Here is a 17,523-nt window from a genome sequence, read left to right on the forward strand (position 1 = left end):
TAAAAGAAATTATGGAGTTTTCATAAGCTGTGTTATAGCATTACTGCCCTATATCATTAATTATACACTGTTCATAATATATTATTATCCTTGCACTTCCTCTCTAATGTCCAATTTCACCCCACTTTTTGCACTCCCCCCACCTCCAGTATCTCACTAAAATATTCATAAAGGAACAAAGTTTGCTGCATTTTCAGGGTCAATCTAAATAATCCCACTCAGGTAGAGGTAGTTCTTGTAAAGACCTCTCAGCCAGACACCAAAGATTGTGTTCCACTTGAGTGAAAATCACAGGGTTGACGATTGTCATGAGAACCCTCTATTCATGGACTTGCCTGGTTCTATTTGTCAGGGTTTTCTTAACATGAGTGACCCCATTTTGATTCTGACAACTTTCACAGCTCTCTTCTCTGAACCTTTCCTGTATTGTCCCAGAGATCGGCATAATGACCATTATGTAGTCAGGTATCAGAAAAGCTGTGTCTTTCACATGGACACAAAGAGGGGAACAACATACACTGGGGCCTGTTGTGGGGGGTTGAGGGGAGGGAGAGCATCAGGACAAATAGCTAACACATGCTGGCCTTAATATTTAGGTGATGTGTTGATAGATGCAGCAAACCACCATGGCACATGTTTACCTATGTAGCAAATCTGCACGTTCTGCACATGTATCCTGAACTTAAAGTAAAATAAAATAAAATAAAAAATTAAAAAGAAAAGCCGTATTATTACTGTATCTGACATCAAAAGAACATAATATACTAAAACTGGAGAGTTACTGTTCCTGAGATAAAATTTAATGTAAAGCAAATTTACCTTCTATCCTATTTCAAGCATATGCTCAAAAAATTAAGAACACCTTGCCAGTTTTAATTACTAAATATTTTGGTTTTAAAACTAAATTTGTTTCATTTTAAATTTCCATTTAGCCTGCAGGGGTGTCCAATCTTTTGGCTTCCCTGGGACACACATAAGACCTACTAACACTCGTGATAGCTGATCAGCTAAAAAAAAAAAATTGCAAAAAGATCTCATAATTTTTTTAAGAGAGAGTCTTGCCCTGTCGTCCAGGATTGAGTGCAGTAGCAAGATCTCAGCTCACTGCAGGCTCCACCTCCTGGGTTCAAAGGATTCTCCTCAGCCTCTGGAGTTGCTGGGATTACAGGCATGCGTCACCGCACCTGGCTAATTTTTGTATTTTTAGTACAGATAGGGTTTTGCCATGTTGTCCAGGCTGGTCTTGAACTCCTGACCTTAAAAGATCCGCCAGCCCTGGCCTCCCAAAAGTGCTGGGATTACAAGTGTGAGTCACGGCGCCCTGCAAAGAGCTTATAATGTTTTAATATTTGTTGGGCAGCATTCAAAGTTGTCCTGGGCCACGGGAGCCCATGGGTTGAGACAGCATGATCTACAGCTTACTCTTCTCCAAATACTAAAACATACCATTAATTACCTTCCTTAATTTTAAGAAAATAGCCTTTTAGCCCATCAGAAGCCAATTTGAAAGAGAAGAGATATAGGTAACAAGAGGCTAGGATAAGCTGGGCAGTAAATGTATCTCTGAGGGAAAACCTTCCAGATTGAAATACACAGCAATAAGATTGCTTTTACCTGGCCCTACATTCTTTTTTACAGGATACTAACAGCATTGTAATAATAGAGAATTCAAAAACTATCTAAAGACTATTTTTTAAAATTACTGTTATTCAAGCATTAAAAAAGCAAAACCAAAACAGCCTGTGTCCAGGGCTCCAATCAATCAAGCAACGGGAATCTCAGAGCAAGGGAACAGGCTCTGCTGGTCATATTTTCTCGTTTTCCTTTCTCGATTTTCCTGAAAATTTTGAAGGTCACAGAGGTAGAGATGAAAATCTAAGATCACCAAGACTTAAGAAGGCATGGGATGGTGAAAGCTATTTTTAATTATAGTATTGACCTCAAGATCGACTGACCCAATAATCCTTATAGAAATACTGTAGGAAGAACGTTTAACTTTTATTCATTTATTTTATTTATTTGCTGCTTCTGAACATTGATGCTTCGTGTCTCTTGCGGGGGTGGGGCATAGGAGGCCTCTTGGCGACCGCGGGGGTAGGGAGCACGAAGTCCAGGGGCGGCGGGAGCTCTGGGTCGTCCAAGGGTGGTGGCTGTGGCGGCAGGAAGTAGTCTGGCAGGGAGGGGAAGCCCCTGCCGCCTGTGTTCTTGGCCTTGGGGGGCGTGGCGGGGCTGCTGCTGGTGTCCCTGGACCTCTGCACCAGAGGAGGCGGGGCAGGCTGGACTTGGGGCCATGCGGGGCCCAGGGTGCTCCTGCTGGTTCCCGAAGGCTGGCTTCTTATCCTGCAAACAAGCGACAGCAGCATTCATTATTTTAAAATTTTTGAAATTTTAAATATATTGTTATTAATTAATGGAGACAGGGTCTCACTCTGTCGCCCAGGCTGAGTGCAATGGCGCGATCTGGGCTCACTGCAGCCTCGATCTCCTGAGCTCAAGCCATCCTCCCGCCTCAGTCTCGTGAGTAGCATTCTTTATTCTCGACAAAACAGCCCCAGTGGACAGGACCATGCCATAGATAGGCGAGGTCTCTGTCTGCCCCCTGGGGAGCCTCCGTCCCTCAGTCACTGAGACCCCTGGTTGTTCATGAGCTCATCTTCACTCTGGAATAGGGAAATGACTCTAAATGGTCTTTAATAATAATAATAATAATAATTATTATTATTATTATTATTATTGAGACGGAGTCTTGCTCTGTCACCCAGGCTGGAGTGCAGTGGCGCCATCTCGGTTCACTGGAACCTCTGCCTCCTGGGTTCAAGCGATTCTCCTGCCTCAGCCTCTGGAGTAGCTGGGACTACAAGTGCTGGCTACCACGTCCAGCTAATTTTTGTATTTTTAGTGGAGATGGGGTTTCACCATGTTGGTCAGGCTGGTCTTGAACTCCTGACCTCATGATCTGCCTGCCTCTGCCTCCCAAAGTGCTGGAATTACAGGCACGAGTCACCGCACCTGGCTTTTGTGTGTGTGTGTGTGTGTGACAGGATCTCGCTGTGTCACCCAGGCTGGAGTGCAGTGGTGCAAGCTCGACTCACTGCAACCTCTGCCTCTAGGGCTCAGTGATCCTCATGCCTCAGCCTCCTGAGTTGCTGGGATGACAAGCATGTGCCACCATGCCCAGCTAATTTTTGTATTTTTTGTAGAGAGAGTTTTTTGCCATGTTGCTCAGGCTGGTCTCCAACTCCTGGGCTCAAGTGATCTGCCCACCTCGGCCTCCCAAATAACAGGTGTGAGCCACCTCACCCGGACAGTTTACCTTTTCTCAACTGCATGAAAGTTGGCTGGTTCACCGGGTATAAAATGAGCCCTGTAGTCCCTATTATGACCTGTGTCTCAGATCGTGATGAGATCAAATGAGATATATATATATATATATATATGAGTTCTAAAAAGAAAAATTATCAGCATGCTACTGGTAGAAACCAGAATGCCAAATTTGGCTAAAGTCTATTAGAGGCATAGCCCTTCCTCTGCCAATGCTGGAATACATTATAATAATTTGTATTTATATAATGAAACGTCCCCAGGCAGCTGGATTGAATCCCTCTGTTCTAGTGGTAATTATCATCCAATTGACATTTCATCAGGGTTCCAGTTTATTTCTTCCTCTGCTTAATAGTTTCTTACCACTGAAGATTAAATCTGCAAATTTTTTTTCTAACAAAGTGCCTTGTGATTTAGTTTCTATTTTATTTAGTTTATTTACTTAGCATGATAAGCTAATTAACTGGCGATGTACTTTTTCCTTTTTAAAAAATTTCTGAGCAGGTAGCTTGGGTATTGACGTTCACATATAGTTAAGTGATTTCTATTCTGGGATTCTTTTATTTCTTTCAGCATTTTTAAATGCTTTCCTTTGATTGGCATTGTAGAAATAATGAAAATAGTAATAGCTGACAGCGCATTGCATGAGAAGCAGAGGCTTGAGAAGATAATGAGAACATTAAAGAAATACAACTTTTACAGGCCTGCAGTGGTTGTCAAAGTTATAAGAAGTTCAATAAATACTAAGATGTAATTGTTTTCACCACTGACTGATGGACAAAATGAAGGGGTGAAAGAAGTGAAAAATTGCTAAAGTGAAGCACCCTGCCTGTCCTAGCTGGGTGATATGCTATTGTCACAGTTATTTAAGGTTGTTTTGAATCACATGTGAGAAATACTCAACAGAATTTATACAGTCAACTGAGAGGTTTTGAACTAGATTAGTAACTAAATCATAATTATTAACTATGATTTTAAGATAGATTTAAGTGAATCCTCATTGACCTATTTGGTTGAAAAAATGTTATGGAGGATGTCATACCTATTGGCTATTATTTTAAAATGTATTTTCTCCTCCATCACCCTGGGGATGTATGTAGGACATTAATGGGGAAAATAGACAATGCAAATTTTTAGTGTAACCTTTTTTATCTCTTTTTAAGACAAGGTCTTTAACTATCACGTAGGCTGGAGTGCAGTGGTGTGATCACAGCTCACTGCAGCCTTGAAATCCTGGGCTCAAGCAATTCAAACACCTCAGCCACCCAAGTAGCTAGGACCACAAGTGCACACCACCAAGCCTGGCTAATTTTTTAATTTCTTGTAAAGATGAGCCCTTGTTCTGTCGCCCAGGCTGGTCTGGAACTCCGGAGCTCAAGCAATTCTCCTGTTTCGGCCTCCCAAAGTACTGGGATTACAGGCGTAAGCCACCGTACCCAACCTGTTTGCCTGTTTTCTCTCTCTCTCTCTCTTTTTTTTTTTTTGAGATGAAGTCTCACTCTGTCGCCCCAGGCTGGAGCGCAGTAACGCGATCTCGGCTCACTGCAAGCTCCACCTCCCGGGTTCACGCCATTCCCCGGCCTCAGCCTCCCAAATAGCTAGGACTACAGGCTCCTACCACCAAGCCCGGCTAATTTTTTTTTCTTTTTTTGTATTTTTAGTAGAGACGGGGTTACCCCATGGTCCGATCTCCTGACCTCGTGATCCGCCCGCATCAGCCTCCCAAAGTGCTGGAATTACAGGCGTGAGCCACCGCGTGTTTTCTATTTTTAAAAGAGCAGTTATTGGAACAATGCGAATGGTTGAGAACATGGGCTTTGGGGGACGGCTGGATGGAATGTATGTCAGCTGCTTGCTGGTTTTACCTTCGATGTTTCAGCATGTGTTTGCGCCTTTTCCAGAACAGCACTGACAGAATCTGCAGCCTGGGGCATCTGTCCATTGGGCTTGGTGATGCCTTTTATAGGTCCTGAGAGGGAGGAAGTGAGAAAAGAAGAGTGAGCAAAGAATTTTCAACATTCTTGAAAGTTAATCTGAAAATACAAAGCAGTTTACATCTATAAAGCAAAGAAAGATACTTCCTGGCTACTTCTTACAAAAAAAAAAATAAATAAATAAAAACAAAGCAAAGAGAGCAATTCACAGGCATGACGTGGTACACAAAACCGTATGAAAAAGCTGAGGTTCTGTGACAAAACTTTATATGAGATTCAGCAAAAGATTCAGGAAGGTGAGTAGGGTATTTGATAAAGCCCACTGAGGAGGGTCTGGATTAACTGGGATTGTGGAGAGGAATAGTATGTTTTACTCTTGAAAACCTTTCAATAATTGAAGAATAAACCTTGAAAACCAATTTTCTTTCAAAAAAATTGTATTGTTGATTTCCTTAAAATGTATTTATCTAGTTTCATACCGTGCTGAGTACAGGAACAATGTTTGAACATTGTCCTCAACAAAGAGTATATTGAGCTGAGTGCGATGCCTCACGCCTCTAATCCCCGCACTTTGAGAGGCTGAGGCAGGCAGATCACGAGGTCAGGAGCTCGAGACCATCCTGGCCAACGTGGTGAAACCCTGTATCTACTAAAAATACAAAAATTAGCTGGGCGTGGTGGCACATGCCTGTAGTCCCAGCTACTCAGTAGGCTGAGGCACAAGTGTCGCTGAACCTGGGAGGCGGAGGTTGTAGTGAGCCGAGATCACGCAACTGCTCTCCAGCCTGGTGACAGGGTGAGACTCAGTCTCAACAACAGCAACAACAACAACAACAACAACAACAACAACAACAAAAGAGTACATTGGACACAGAAACAATGGAAATAATCTGGAATTAGATGTGAGTTTTTTTTGTTTTCCCCAAAAGTCCTGGTATTACGATTTTATTTTCTTGCCTTTTAATTTGTCCTTTTGACACAAAGCTTGACTCAGGGAAGGTCTGCAGTTGTTAAAGAATCAGACAGAGGAAGCTCTACGTTGATTTCTCGGCTCCTTAGAAAGGATCCCGCCAAGGTTGGCCGCCTCTCCACACCCGGGCTGTTTCTCCTGCAAGTGAATTGCTGCCCAGCCCACACCAGAAGGTCTTCCGCTCCTCTCCCTGTGAATGCAGAGATGCTTTAGCCATGCTCAGCACCACTGTTCTGTTTAATATTCACAAACTGCCTGTTTATTTCTTCAACTAGTTTTCCAGTAATTTGAGAAACCTATTAATCTACATGACAACTCAAAGAATGACTTCAGGAGATTAGGAAAAAAGCAAAAAAGAAGGCAGTGGGGAATATTTGGCTGGGTTCTGGTGGCTCATTCCTGTAATCACAGCCCTAGGGGAGGCCAAGGCAGGCACATCACTTGAAGTCAGGAGTTCAACGACAGACTGGCCAATTTGGTGAAAGCCAGTCATTACTAAAAATACAAAAAATTTAGTCGGGCATCGTGACCCACGCCTCTAATCCCAGCTACTTGGGAGGCTGAAGCAGGAGGATCACATGAACTCAGGAAGCAAGGGTTGCAGCGAGCTGACATCATGACATAGCATTCCAGCCTGGGTGACAGAATGAGACTCAGTCTCAAAAAAAAGAATGATACCAGGGGAAAATGTAGGGGTGGGTTGCCCCTCCACACCTGTGGGTGTTTCTCGTAAGGTGGAACGAGAGACTTAGGAAAGAAAAAGACACAGAGACAAAGTATAGAGAAAGAAATAAGGGGACCCGGGGAACCAGCGTTCAGCATATCGAGGATCCCGCCAGCCTCTGAGTTCCCTTAGTATTTATTGATCATTTGTGGGTGTTTCTCGAAGAGGGGGATGTGTCAGGGTCACAAGACAATTGTGGGGGAGGGTCAGCAGACAAACACGTGAACAAAGGTCTTTGCATCATAGACAATGTAAAGGATTAAGTGCTGTGCTTTTAGATATGCATACACATAAACATCTCAATGCTTTACAAAGCAGTATTGCTGCCCGCAGGTCCCACCTCCGGCCCTAAGGCGGTTTTTCCCTATCTCAGTAGATGGAGCATACAATCGGGTTTTATACCGAGACATTCCATTGCCCAGGGACAGGCAGGAGACAGATGCCTTCCTCTTGTCTCAACTGCAAGAGGCATTCCTTCCTCTTTTACTAATCCTCCTCAGCACAGACCCTTTACGGGTGTCGGGCTGGGGGACGGTCAGGTCTTTCCCTTCCCACGAGGCCATATTTCAGACTGTCACATGGGGAGAAACCTTGGACAATACCTGGCTTTCCTAGGCAGAGGTCCCTGCGGCCTTCCGCAGTTTTTGTGTCCCTGGGTACTTGAGATTAGGGAGTGGTGATGACTCTTAAGGAGCATGCTGCCTTCAAGCATCTGTTTAACAAAGCACATCTTGCACTGCCCTTAATCCATTTAACTCTGAGTTGACACAGCACATGTTTCAGAGAGCACGGGGTTGGGGGTAAGGTCACAGAATCTCAAGGCAGAAGAATTTTTCTTAGTACATAACAAAATGGAGTCTCCTATGTCTACTTCTTTCTACACAGACACAGTAACAGTCTGATCTCTCTTGCTTTTCCCCACAGGAAAATGGTGGGAAGGGGGAGAAAGATAAGAGACTACAAATTGGATTCCGTGTGCACTGCTTGGGTGATTGGTTCACCAAAATCTCACAAATCTCCACTAAAGGAGTTACTCAATAACTAAATACTACCTGTTTGCCAAAAATTTATGAAAAGAAAAATTAAAAATTTTTAAAAATTGTGACAATTGAGTGTCGTACTTTCAAGTTACAAAGGCACATCTATCATGAGGCTTAATTATTCTAATGTTTAAAGAAATGAAAAGAACAACCAGAGTTTAAATAGAAAAGCTGTCAGCATTTCATCTACAGCAGTGAAATCTGTAGCATGCATTTTGTATTTTGAAACTTAGTTTTCAGCCAGCCTAGGGGAAGAAGAGGAGGAAACAGAACTGGGCATTGGGGTAGGTAGGAGGAAAGTAAGAAACCGGCTGGTAACAGCAGGGAAAGAAGAAGGGATCAGGACTCAAGGCAGAGCCAGTCCTCCTGGTTGGGGCCTGGGCATAGGAAAGCAAACTCTAGGCAGGAGGAAGGAGCCCCAGGCTGTGGATGCCTCTGGGGGAACTTGGGTCAGCAATGGCCAGAGGAGCTCCTGAACTTAAGCAGTATCTGCCGCCTCCCTACCTTTGGGTGTCTTCTGGTGGCCAATGTGCTGCTGTCAGGACTCTTGCTGGCTCCCAAATTCAACTGGGCAGCCTCCAAAGCAGTGGAGTCCAGCGCTACTGCTGCCTCTGCCTCGTGGATCTCAGAGCTGCAGGACAGCTTCACCCATCACACCCTCAGATAGCCCCACTTGTGGCTGGCATTGGGGGACAGCATGTTCTGGGCACCTCTGCTCCTGTATATCGCGGCCTGCATCTTCGCAGTCTGCATGCTGGTAGACGTCAGAGCCACAGGCTGGCTCTGTGAACCCTTGTGCCAATTGGGGCTGGCTTTGGTGCATATGCAACAGTTCAGTGTGGGCCCCATGGGGCACCCCTACTCTTCTCAGGCAGCTTGGGTCTTCGCTTGCACCCAAGTCTGCAGGGCTCAACACCTATCGCCTCTTCCTGGCAAAAGCATGGCTGGCACGGGCAGCCCTGGGCCATGGGGTGGCACTGTGCTAGCAGCCTGCACCCCGTGTCACCCCCGTACTCTGAGCTGACTTGTCTGCTAAAAAAAAACCTGCCAACCTGTCTGGTTTATTTTAGAAGGGCCTGGATGCAACAAGCCTGAGAGCAGTGGCTTGGGGAGGAGAGAGCACAGATTCATCCCCCTTCCACCACTGCCCAACAACTGAAAACCACCAACTGAGGACCACCAACTGAAGAGAAACAACTGAGGGTACCAACTGAGGGCACTAACCAAAGGCAACGAATGAGGACACCCACTGAAGGCCACCAAGTGAAAGCCAGTTGCCCTGCCAACCAGACTGTATCCTGGTTACAGGAAACAATCAGGCCCAGAATCCTTTGCATGTGTCCCCCCAACTTGGAATTCAGAGCTCAAGCATCAGGCTCTTAAGGCCCCGCCCTGCCAGTGGACTCGCCCCACCTCATTTATTGCTGGCTGCTGGGAGCTTTCAGGTTGCTCACTGTGATGAAGTTCCTAGGGATCATCACCTTACAATGAATTATGCTAAAATTACTGAAACCAAATCTGCTTCATGTACTATCTGGGATTCATAGAACCCCACTTTCCCCCATAACCTCTGAAATTTTTGCAAACTAAAAAAAGACAAATTTCTGCAGCTGCTTTCAGAAAAACACATTGCCATGAGCTATGCCTACACTATAATGACAAATCATATTTCATATATATATACATATATATTCAATCCACACATATTCCATTTACATTTTTGAAAATAACACATGTATTCAATCAAATTAACAAGAGTAATAGAAGACATTTTCTAAAATGTATACACTAAGTATATCACAGTTTTCTAGTGATCATTTTGATACAGCAACTTAGAATCTATGGCTTCAACACACAAAGAGGCTTACGTAAGAGAAAAGCACCACATAATTCAAGATTTGAAATGTGATCGTCATTGCTACTTTTAACTGGCAATTACCCAGGAAATGTATTGTAAACTCCTTTGTGACTATGGCGACTCATTTAATCTTTGTGATCCTTGGTCTGATTTTCTCAAAAAGATGAGTAACACCATTTTATAAACTTGCTCTAAAAATTAAATGATAGAAAAATAATCCTTCTCTATATATTGAACACTAACAAAATTATAGGCATTGTGTCCAGATTTTTGCACACTTACCTTATCGAAGCCTCATAACAACCCTATCTTTTAAATTACAGGATTTTGTCCACCCAAATTTTTACTCATTTAACTTACGGAAGCCTCATAAGAATCCCCTCTTTTATAGATAAGCAAAGTGAGGTTCTGAGGAGTTAAAAACACATTCATGATCACATCCTAATGAGTGTTGGAACTGGGATTCAACTCCAGTTCTCTCTGATGCCAAAGGTGGTGCAAACTTAATGAAGACCAAGTTATACCCAGTACATGGAGGGATCAAACATGTGAATTCCCTTTCTCTATCCTCTTATGTGTGAATTTCAATGGCTTTCACAGCCTCAGAACAATCCTAAACTCCCGCCCAGGTTGCCTTGCAGTCATTCCCTTCTTCTTGGAAATGCTGGGAATCTGCATATTTAGACCACAAGCATCTCCTTGGAAACAGGTTTGTTGATCAAGGAATGAAATTTTTGGCCTAGGATGGTGACTCACGCCTATAATCCCAGTACTTAGGGAAGCTAAGGTGAGCAGATCACCTGAGGTCAGGAGTTCGAGACCAGCCTGACCAACATGGTGAAACCCCATCTCTCCTAAAAAGAACAACATTGGTCAGGCCTGATGGCGCATGCCTCTAATCCCAGCTACACGGGAGGCTAAGGCAGGAGAATCGCTTGAACCCAGGAGGCAGAGGTTATAGTGACCTAAATTATAGGTATTGTGTCCAGATTTTACACACTTACCTTATAGAAGCCTCACAGAAACTCTCTCTTTTAAATTACAAACATTTTTGCCTTGGTTTTTACACACCCTATGGAAGCCTCATAACAATCACATCTTTTATAGATGAGAAAACTGAGGCTTTGGATGCCTCTGGGGGAAACGTGGGCCATCAGCAGCCAGAGGAGCTCCTGAATCTAAACGGTATCCGTCGCCTCCCTACCTTTCGGGGTCTTCTGGTGGCCAATGTGCCGCTGTCAGGACACTCACTGGCTCCCAAATTCGATTGGGCAGCCTCCAAAGCAGTGGGGTCCTGCGCTACTACCACCTCCACTTCGTGGATCTCAGAGCTGCAGGAAAGCTTCACCCACCGCACCCTGAGCTAGCCCAATTGCGGCTCGCAGTGGGGGAAAGCGTGTTCCGGGTGCCTCTGGTCCTGTATATCGCAGCTTGCGCCTTCGCTGTCTGCACACTCGTAGATGTCAGAGCCACAGGCTGGCTCTGCAGAACGCCTTTGCCAGCCCTGACTGGGGCTGGCTTTGGTGCACATGCGACAGTTCAGTGTGGGCCCCATGGGGCACCCCTGCTCTTCTCAGGCAGCTTGGGCCTTCCCTTGCCCCGACGACTGCAGAGCTCAACACCTATCGCCTCTTCCTGGCAAAGGCATGGCTGGCACGGGCAGTCCTGGGCCATGAGGCGATACTGCACTAGCGTCCCGCAACCCGCTTCACCCCTGTACCCTGAGCTGACTTGTCTGCTAAAAAAATCCTGCCACCTGTCTGTTTATTTTAGAAGGGCCTGGAGGCAACAAGCCTGAGAGCTGTGACTGGGAGAGGAGAGAGCACAAATGGATTCATCCTCCTCCCACCACTGCCCAACAACTGAAGACCACCAACTGAGGACCACCAACTGAAGAGAAACAACTGAGGGCACTAAACGAAGGCAACCAATGAGAACACCCACTGAAGGCCACCAAGTGAAGGCCAGTTGTCCTGCCAACCAGAACGCATCCTGGTTCTGGGGAAACAATCAGGGCCAGAATCCCCTGCATGCATCCCCACAAACTTCGGACTTGAGAGCACAGGCACATGGCTCACAAGGCCTCGCCCTGCCAGCGGCCCCACCCCACCTTTCATTCATTGCTGGCTGCTGGGACCTTTCAGGTTTCTCATTGTGAAGAAGTTCCGAGGGATCATCACCTTACAATGAATGATGCTAAAATTACTGAAACCAAATGTGCCTCACGCAGTGTCTGACATTCATAGAACCCCCTTTCCCCCATAATCTCTGAAACACTAACAAACTGGAAATAAGAGTGATTTCTTCAGGTGCTTTCAGAAAAAAACATTGCCATGAACTAAGCCTACTCTATAATGTCCAGTCATATTTCATATATACACATACAAGTCCAATCAATATATATTCCATTTACGTTTTTGAAAATAACACATATTTGCAATCAAATTAACAAGACTAACGGAAGAAATTTTCTAAAATTTACACACTAACTACATCACATTTTTCTAATGATTGCTTTGATAGAGCAACTTAGAATATATGGTTTCAAAACACCAAAAGGATTATGTAAGTGAAAACTACCACATAATACAAAATTTTCAATGTGATCATCATTGCTACTTTTAACTAGAAATTACACAATGAACGCATTGTGAACTGCTGTGTGACTTTGGTGATCTATTTATTCTTTCTGATCATTGGTTTCATCGTCTAAGAAATATGAGTATCACCAATTTTATAAACTGGCTCTGAAAATTAGATGAGAGAATATAATCTCGTTCTCCATATACTGAACACTGAAAAAATCATAGGTATTGTGTCCAGATTTTTATACACTTACTTTATAGAAGCCTCATAGAAATCCTCTCTTTTAAGTTACAAGCATTTTGCCATGGTTTTTACACACTTACCTTATGGAAGCCTCATAACAATCACATCATTTACAGATGAGAAAACTGAGACTCTGGATGCCTCTGCAGGAATCTTGGGCCAGCAATGGCTAGAGGAGTTCCTAAACTTCAGCAGTATCTGTCACCTCCCTACCTTTGGGCGTCTCCTGGTGCTGCTGTCAGGTCCCTCACTGGCTCCCAAATTCAACTGGGCAGGTTCCATAGCAGTGGAGTCTGGCGCTAGGGCCACCACCTCGTGGATCTCAAAGCTGCAGGACAGCTTCACTCTCCGCATTCTGAGCAGACCCCACTTGCAACTGGCAGCAGGGGCAGCATGTTCCGGGTGCCTCTGCTCCTGTATATCGCAGCCTGCGCCTTCGTTGTATGCACACTTGTAGATGTCAGAGCCACAGGCTGGCTCTGCAGAAACCTTGTGCCGGCCCTGACTGGGGCTGGCTTTGGTGCACATGCGACAGTTCAGTGTGGTCCCCATGGGGCACCCCTGCACTTCTCAGGCAGCTTGGGTGTTCGCTTGTCCCCAAGTCTGCAGAGCTCAACACCTATCGCCTCTTCCTGGCAAAGGCATGGCTGGCACAGGCACCCCTGGGCCATGGGGTGGCACTGTGCTAGCAGCCTGCACCCTGTGTCACCCCTGTACCCTGAGCTGACTTGTCTGTTAAGAAAAACCTGCCAACCTGTCTGGTTTATTTTAGAAGGGCCCGGAGGCAGCAAGCCTGAGAGCTGTGACTGGGGGAGGAGAAAGCACAGTTTCATCCTCCTTCCACCATTGCCCTACAACTGAAGACCACCAACTGAGGACCACCACCTGAAGAGCGCCAACTGATGGTACCAACTGAGGGCACTATCTGAAGGCAACCAATGAGGACACCCACTGAAGGCCACCAAGTGAAGACCAGTTGCCCTGCCAACCAGACCACATCCTGGTTCAGAGGAAACAATCAGGTCCAGAATCCCCTGCATGCATCCCCACAAACTTGGCACTTGAGAGCACAGGCACATGGCTGACAAGGCCCCGCCCTGCCAGCAGCCCCGCCCCACCTTTCATTCATTGCTCACCGCTGGGACCTTTCAGGTTTCTCATTGTGAAGCAGTTACTAGGGATCATCACCTTACAATGAATGATGCTAAAATTACTGAAACCAAATCTGCCTCACGCAATCTCTGAAACATTAACAAACTAGAAATAAGAGAGATTTCTGCAGGTGCTTTCACAAAACAACATTGCCATGAGCTAAGCCTACTCTGTAATATGAAGTTATATTTCATATGTACACATATATATCCCATCCACATATATTCGATTTACATTTTTGAAAATGACACACATGTTCAATCAAATTAACAAGATTAACAGAAGAAAGTTTAGAAAATTTACACAGAAAGTTCATCACATTTTTCTAATAATCATTTTGATAGAGCAGCTTAGAATCTATGCTTTCAACAAAGCAAGAAGCTTACGTAAGAGAAAACCACCACAAAACACGAGATTTTCAATGTGATCATCATTGCTACTGTTAACTAGAAATTACCCAGTAAATGTATTGTGAACTGCTTTGTGACTATGGTGATTTATTTAGTCTTTCTGATCATTTATTTGATTGTCTAAGAAATATGAGTATCCCCAATTTTATAAACTTGGTCTAAAAATTAATGGTCTAAAAAATGAGAGAAAGATAATCTTCCTCGTCCACCTATTGAACACTTACAAAATTGTAGACATTGTGTCCAGACTTTTACCCACTTACCTCATAGAAGCCTCATAATAACGCTCTCTTTTAAATTACAAGCATTTTGCCATGGTTTTTACACACTTACCTTATGGAAGCCTCGTAACAATCATATCTTCTATAGATGAGCAAACTGCGCTCAGACGAGTTAAAAACACATTCACCATCACATCATAAAGAGCGATGGAACTGGGATTCAAATCTAGTTTTCTCTGACGCCAAAAATTGTGCGTGTTAAGGAGGACCAAGTTAGACTCAGAACATAGAGGGATCAAAACATGTGGATTCTCTTTTCTACCCCCTCGTGTGTTAATTTCAATGCCTTGCACTACCTCAGAGCAATCCTAAACTCCCTCCCAGGTTGCCTTGCTGTGGTTCCCTTTTTCTTGGGGATGATGAGGAATCTGCATATTTAGACCACAAGCATCACCTTTTAACAGGTGTGGTGATCACGAAATGAAATTTGCTAGGCCATATGTTACTAAGTGTGAATTGTCCAGCTTCTCTGCAATAAATAAAGGGGCTATTCCATGTAAAAAATCACATCATCCACTAAATTTGTGCAGAAAGATTTGGAACTATGCTGCAGGAGCATCTTACTGACAGCTGTGCAGGAAGACCAGCCAAAACACACAAAGCAGGAGCAGCTCCCAAGGCCAGGTGTGGTGGTTCTTGCCTGTCATCCCAACAAAGCGGGAGGCCAACGTGAGTGAATCACTTGAGGCCAGGGGTTTGAGACCAGCCTGGGCAACACAGTGAGACCCTGTCTCTACAAGAAATCATTTTTTATTATTAGAATGAAGAAGAGTACCTCTAACCCTCAGCCATTACTTTAGGAGAGAGAGCTCTGCTCTAGAACTCAACATATGAAATTGGGAGTCCCAATGTGGCTAGCTAAGTTTAAATACAAGAGCTGTCAGACATTTCCTCTACCGTAATGAAATCTGTGGCATCCTTTTTGTATTTTGAAAACTTAGTTTTGACAGGCCTAAGAAAAGAAGAAAAGGGCCCAGAAGTGGGCATTTGGGCAGGGCAATGAAAAGTAACCAGCTGGATGCAACATGGAAAGAAGAAGGGGTGGGAAGTCAAGTCACAGCAAGTCCTCCTGCTTGGGGCCTGGGCCTAGGAAAGCAAACTAGGGCAGGAGGGAGGAGCCCTAGACTGTGGATACTTGGGTCACCAGAGCTCCTAATGCCAAGCGGTATCTGTAGTCTCCCTACCTTCTGGCGTCTTCTGGTGCCGATGTGCTGCTAGTCATGTCTCCTGAATCAGACGGGGCAGGCTCCAAATCAGTGGGGTCTGGTGCTACTCCCACCGCCACCTCGTGGATCTCAGAGCTGCAGGACGGCTCCAAACACCTTATCCTGAGGTGGCTCTGCTTGGGGCTGGTATTAAGGGACAGGGTGTTCCGGCCGCCTCTGCTCCTCTGTGCTGGGGCCTGCGCCTTTGCTGGCCGCCCACTCATAGATGTCAAAGCCTCAGGATGGCTCCGCAGAAGCCCTGTGGGGGCCCTGCCTGGGGCTGGCTTTGGTGCACATGCGACAGGCCAGCGTGGTCCCCATGGGGCAACTCCGCTCTTCTCCGGCAGCTTGGGCCTTCAATTGCCCCCCCCCTGCAGAGCTGAGCACCTGCCACCTGTCCCCAGGAAAGGCAACCAAATGCCACCAACTGAAGGCACCCACTGAAGGCACTAACTGAAGGTCGGTTGCCCTGCCAACCAGATCACGTCCTGCTTAGGAGGAATCAATCAGGCCTTGAGTTCCCCCCACGCGCCGCCCTTCCATTTGTGACGTGCTGTGCGAGTCCAGGCACTGGCTCACAAGGCCCCGCCCCCACAGCAGCCCGCCCCACCTTTCATTTATTAGTACCCGGTAGCAACTTTCAGGTTTCCTTACTGTGAATTATGAATATGAATTATGCGGAAATTACTGTATACCAATGTACCTCGCGCACTATCTGACATTCAAAGACCCACCTTGCCCCATCGCCTCTGATTTTTTTGGAAACTAGAAAAAAGACAAGGTTCAGCAGCTGTTTTCAGACGAAAACATTGCCATGAGCTAAGATTACTCTATGATGTCAAGTCTTATTTCATATATCAATATATATTCATATTCATAATCCAAAACACACATATTCAATCAAATTAACAAGACTAACAGAGGAAATTTTCTAAAATTTATACACTACGGACATTACATTTTTCTAATGATCATTTTGATAGAGCAACTTAGATTCTATGGTTTCCACAAATGAAGAGGCTCATGGAAAAGAAAACTGCCACATAATACAAGATTTTCAATGTGATCATCATTGCTACTTTTAAGTAGCAATTACCCAGTAAATATATTGCGAACTGCTTTGTGAGTATGGTGATTTATTTAAACTTACTGACCCTTTGATTATCTTAAAAATATGAATAATGCCAATTGTATGGACTTGTTCTAAAAATTAAAGGAGAGAAAAATAATCCTCCTTCTCCATATATTGAACGATTACCAAATTAAAGGCATTGTGTCCAGGTTTTTACACACTTACCTTATTGAAGCCTCATCATAACCCCATCTTTTAAATTATAGGCATTATTCCCAGACTTTTACATACTAATCTTATGCAAGCTTCATAAGAATCCCATCTTTTAGAGATGAGCAAACTGAGGCTCAGAGGATTTAAAAACTCATTCACCATCACTTCATAATGAGTGATGGAACTGGGATTCAAGTCCAGTTCTCTCTGACACCAAAGGTGGTGCACATTCAGGAAGACCCAGTTATACCCCGCACATGGAGGGATCAAAACATGTGGATTCCCTTTCTCTACCCTCTTATGGGTAGAGAAACAATCCTAAGCTCCCTCCCTGGTTGCCCGTAGTGGACATCACTTCTTTCTGGGCGTGATTAGAAATCTGCATCTTTGGACCACAAGCATCTATAAATAGTTGTTTTGATCAAGAAATAAAATTTTCTAGGCCACAGGTTGCAAACTGGGACTTTTCTAGCTTCTCTGCAGTTAAAAAAAGGGCTATTCCATGTAAAAAAAA

General features: G+C 44.6%; 1 protein-coding gene across 3 annotated transcripts; it reads right to left on the reverse strand.

The window, feature by feature from the left end:
- Positions 1-1,990: 1,990 nt before the first annotated feature.
- LOC742378 (amyloid beta A4 precursor protein-binding family B member 1-interacting protein-like) lies at positions 1,991-16,228 on the reverse strand. 3 transcript variants are annotated; one of them, XM_063780568.1, is made up of 5 exons: positions 8,494-11,985; positions 7,552-7,661; positions 6,213-6,415; positions 5,187-5,290; positions 1,991-2,340 (listed from the first exon to the last, which is right to left on the reverse strand). In XM_063780568.1, the coding sequence occupies exons 4-5, from the start codon at positions 5,261-5,263 to the stop codon at positions 2,016-2,018; spliced, it is 402 nt and encodes a 133-aa protein (XP_063636638.1). In that variant the 5' UTR covers positions 5,264-5,290; positions 6,213-6,415; positions 7,552-7,661; positions 8,494-11,985; the 3' UTR covers positions 1,991-2,015. The 3 variants fall into 3 exon arrangements, with proteins under 3 accessions (XP_063636638.1, XP_009456390.5, XP_063636639.1); XM_009458115.5 differs by lacking the exons at positions 7,552-7,661; positions 8,494-11,985 and adding an exon at positions 15,704-16,228; XM_063780569.1 differs by lacking the exon at positions 7,552-7,661 and having other exon boundaries at positions 8,494-13,768.
- Positions 16,229-17,523: the final 1,295 nt, after the last annotated feature.

The sequence above is a fragment of the Pan troglodytes genome, chromosome 8, assembly GCF_028858775.2.
Source record: "Pan troglodytes isolate AG18354 chromosome 8, NHGRI_mPanTro3-v2.0_pri, whole genome shotgun sequence".
Classification (NCBI taxonomy): Eukaryota; Metazoa; Chordata; class Mammalia; order Primates; family Hominidae; genus Pan; species Pan troglodytes.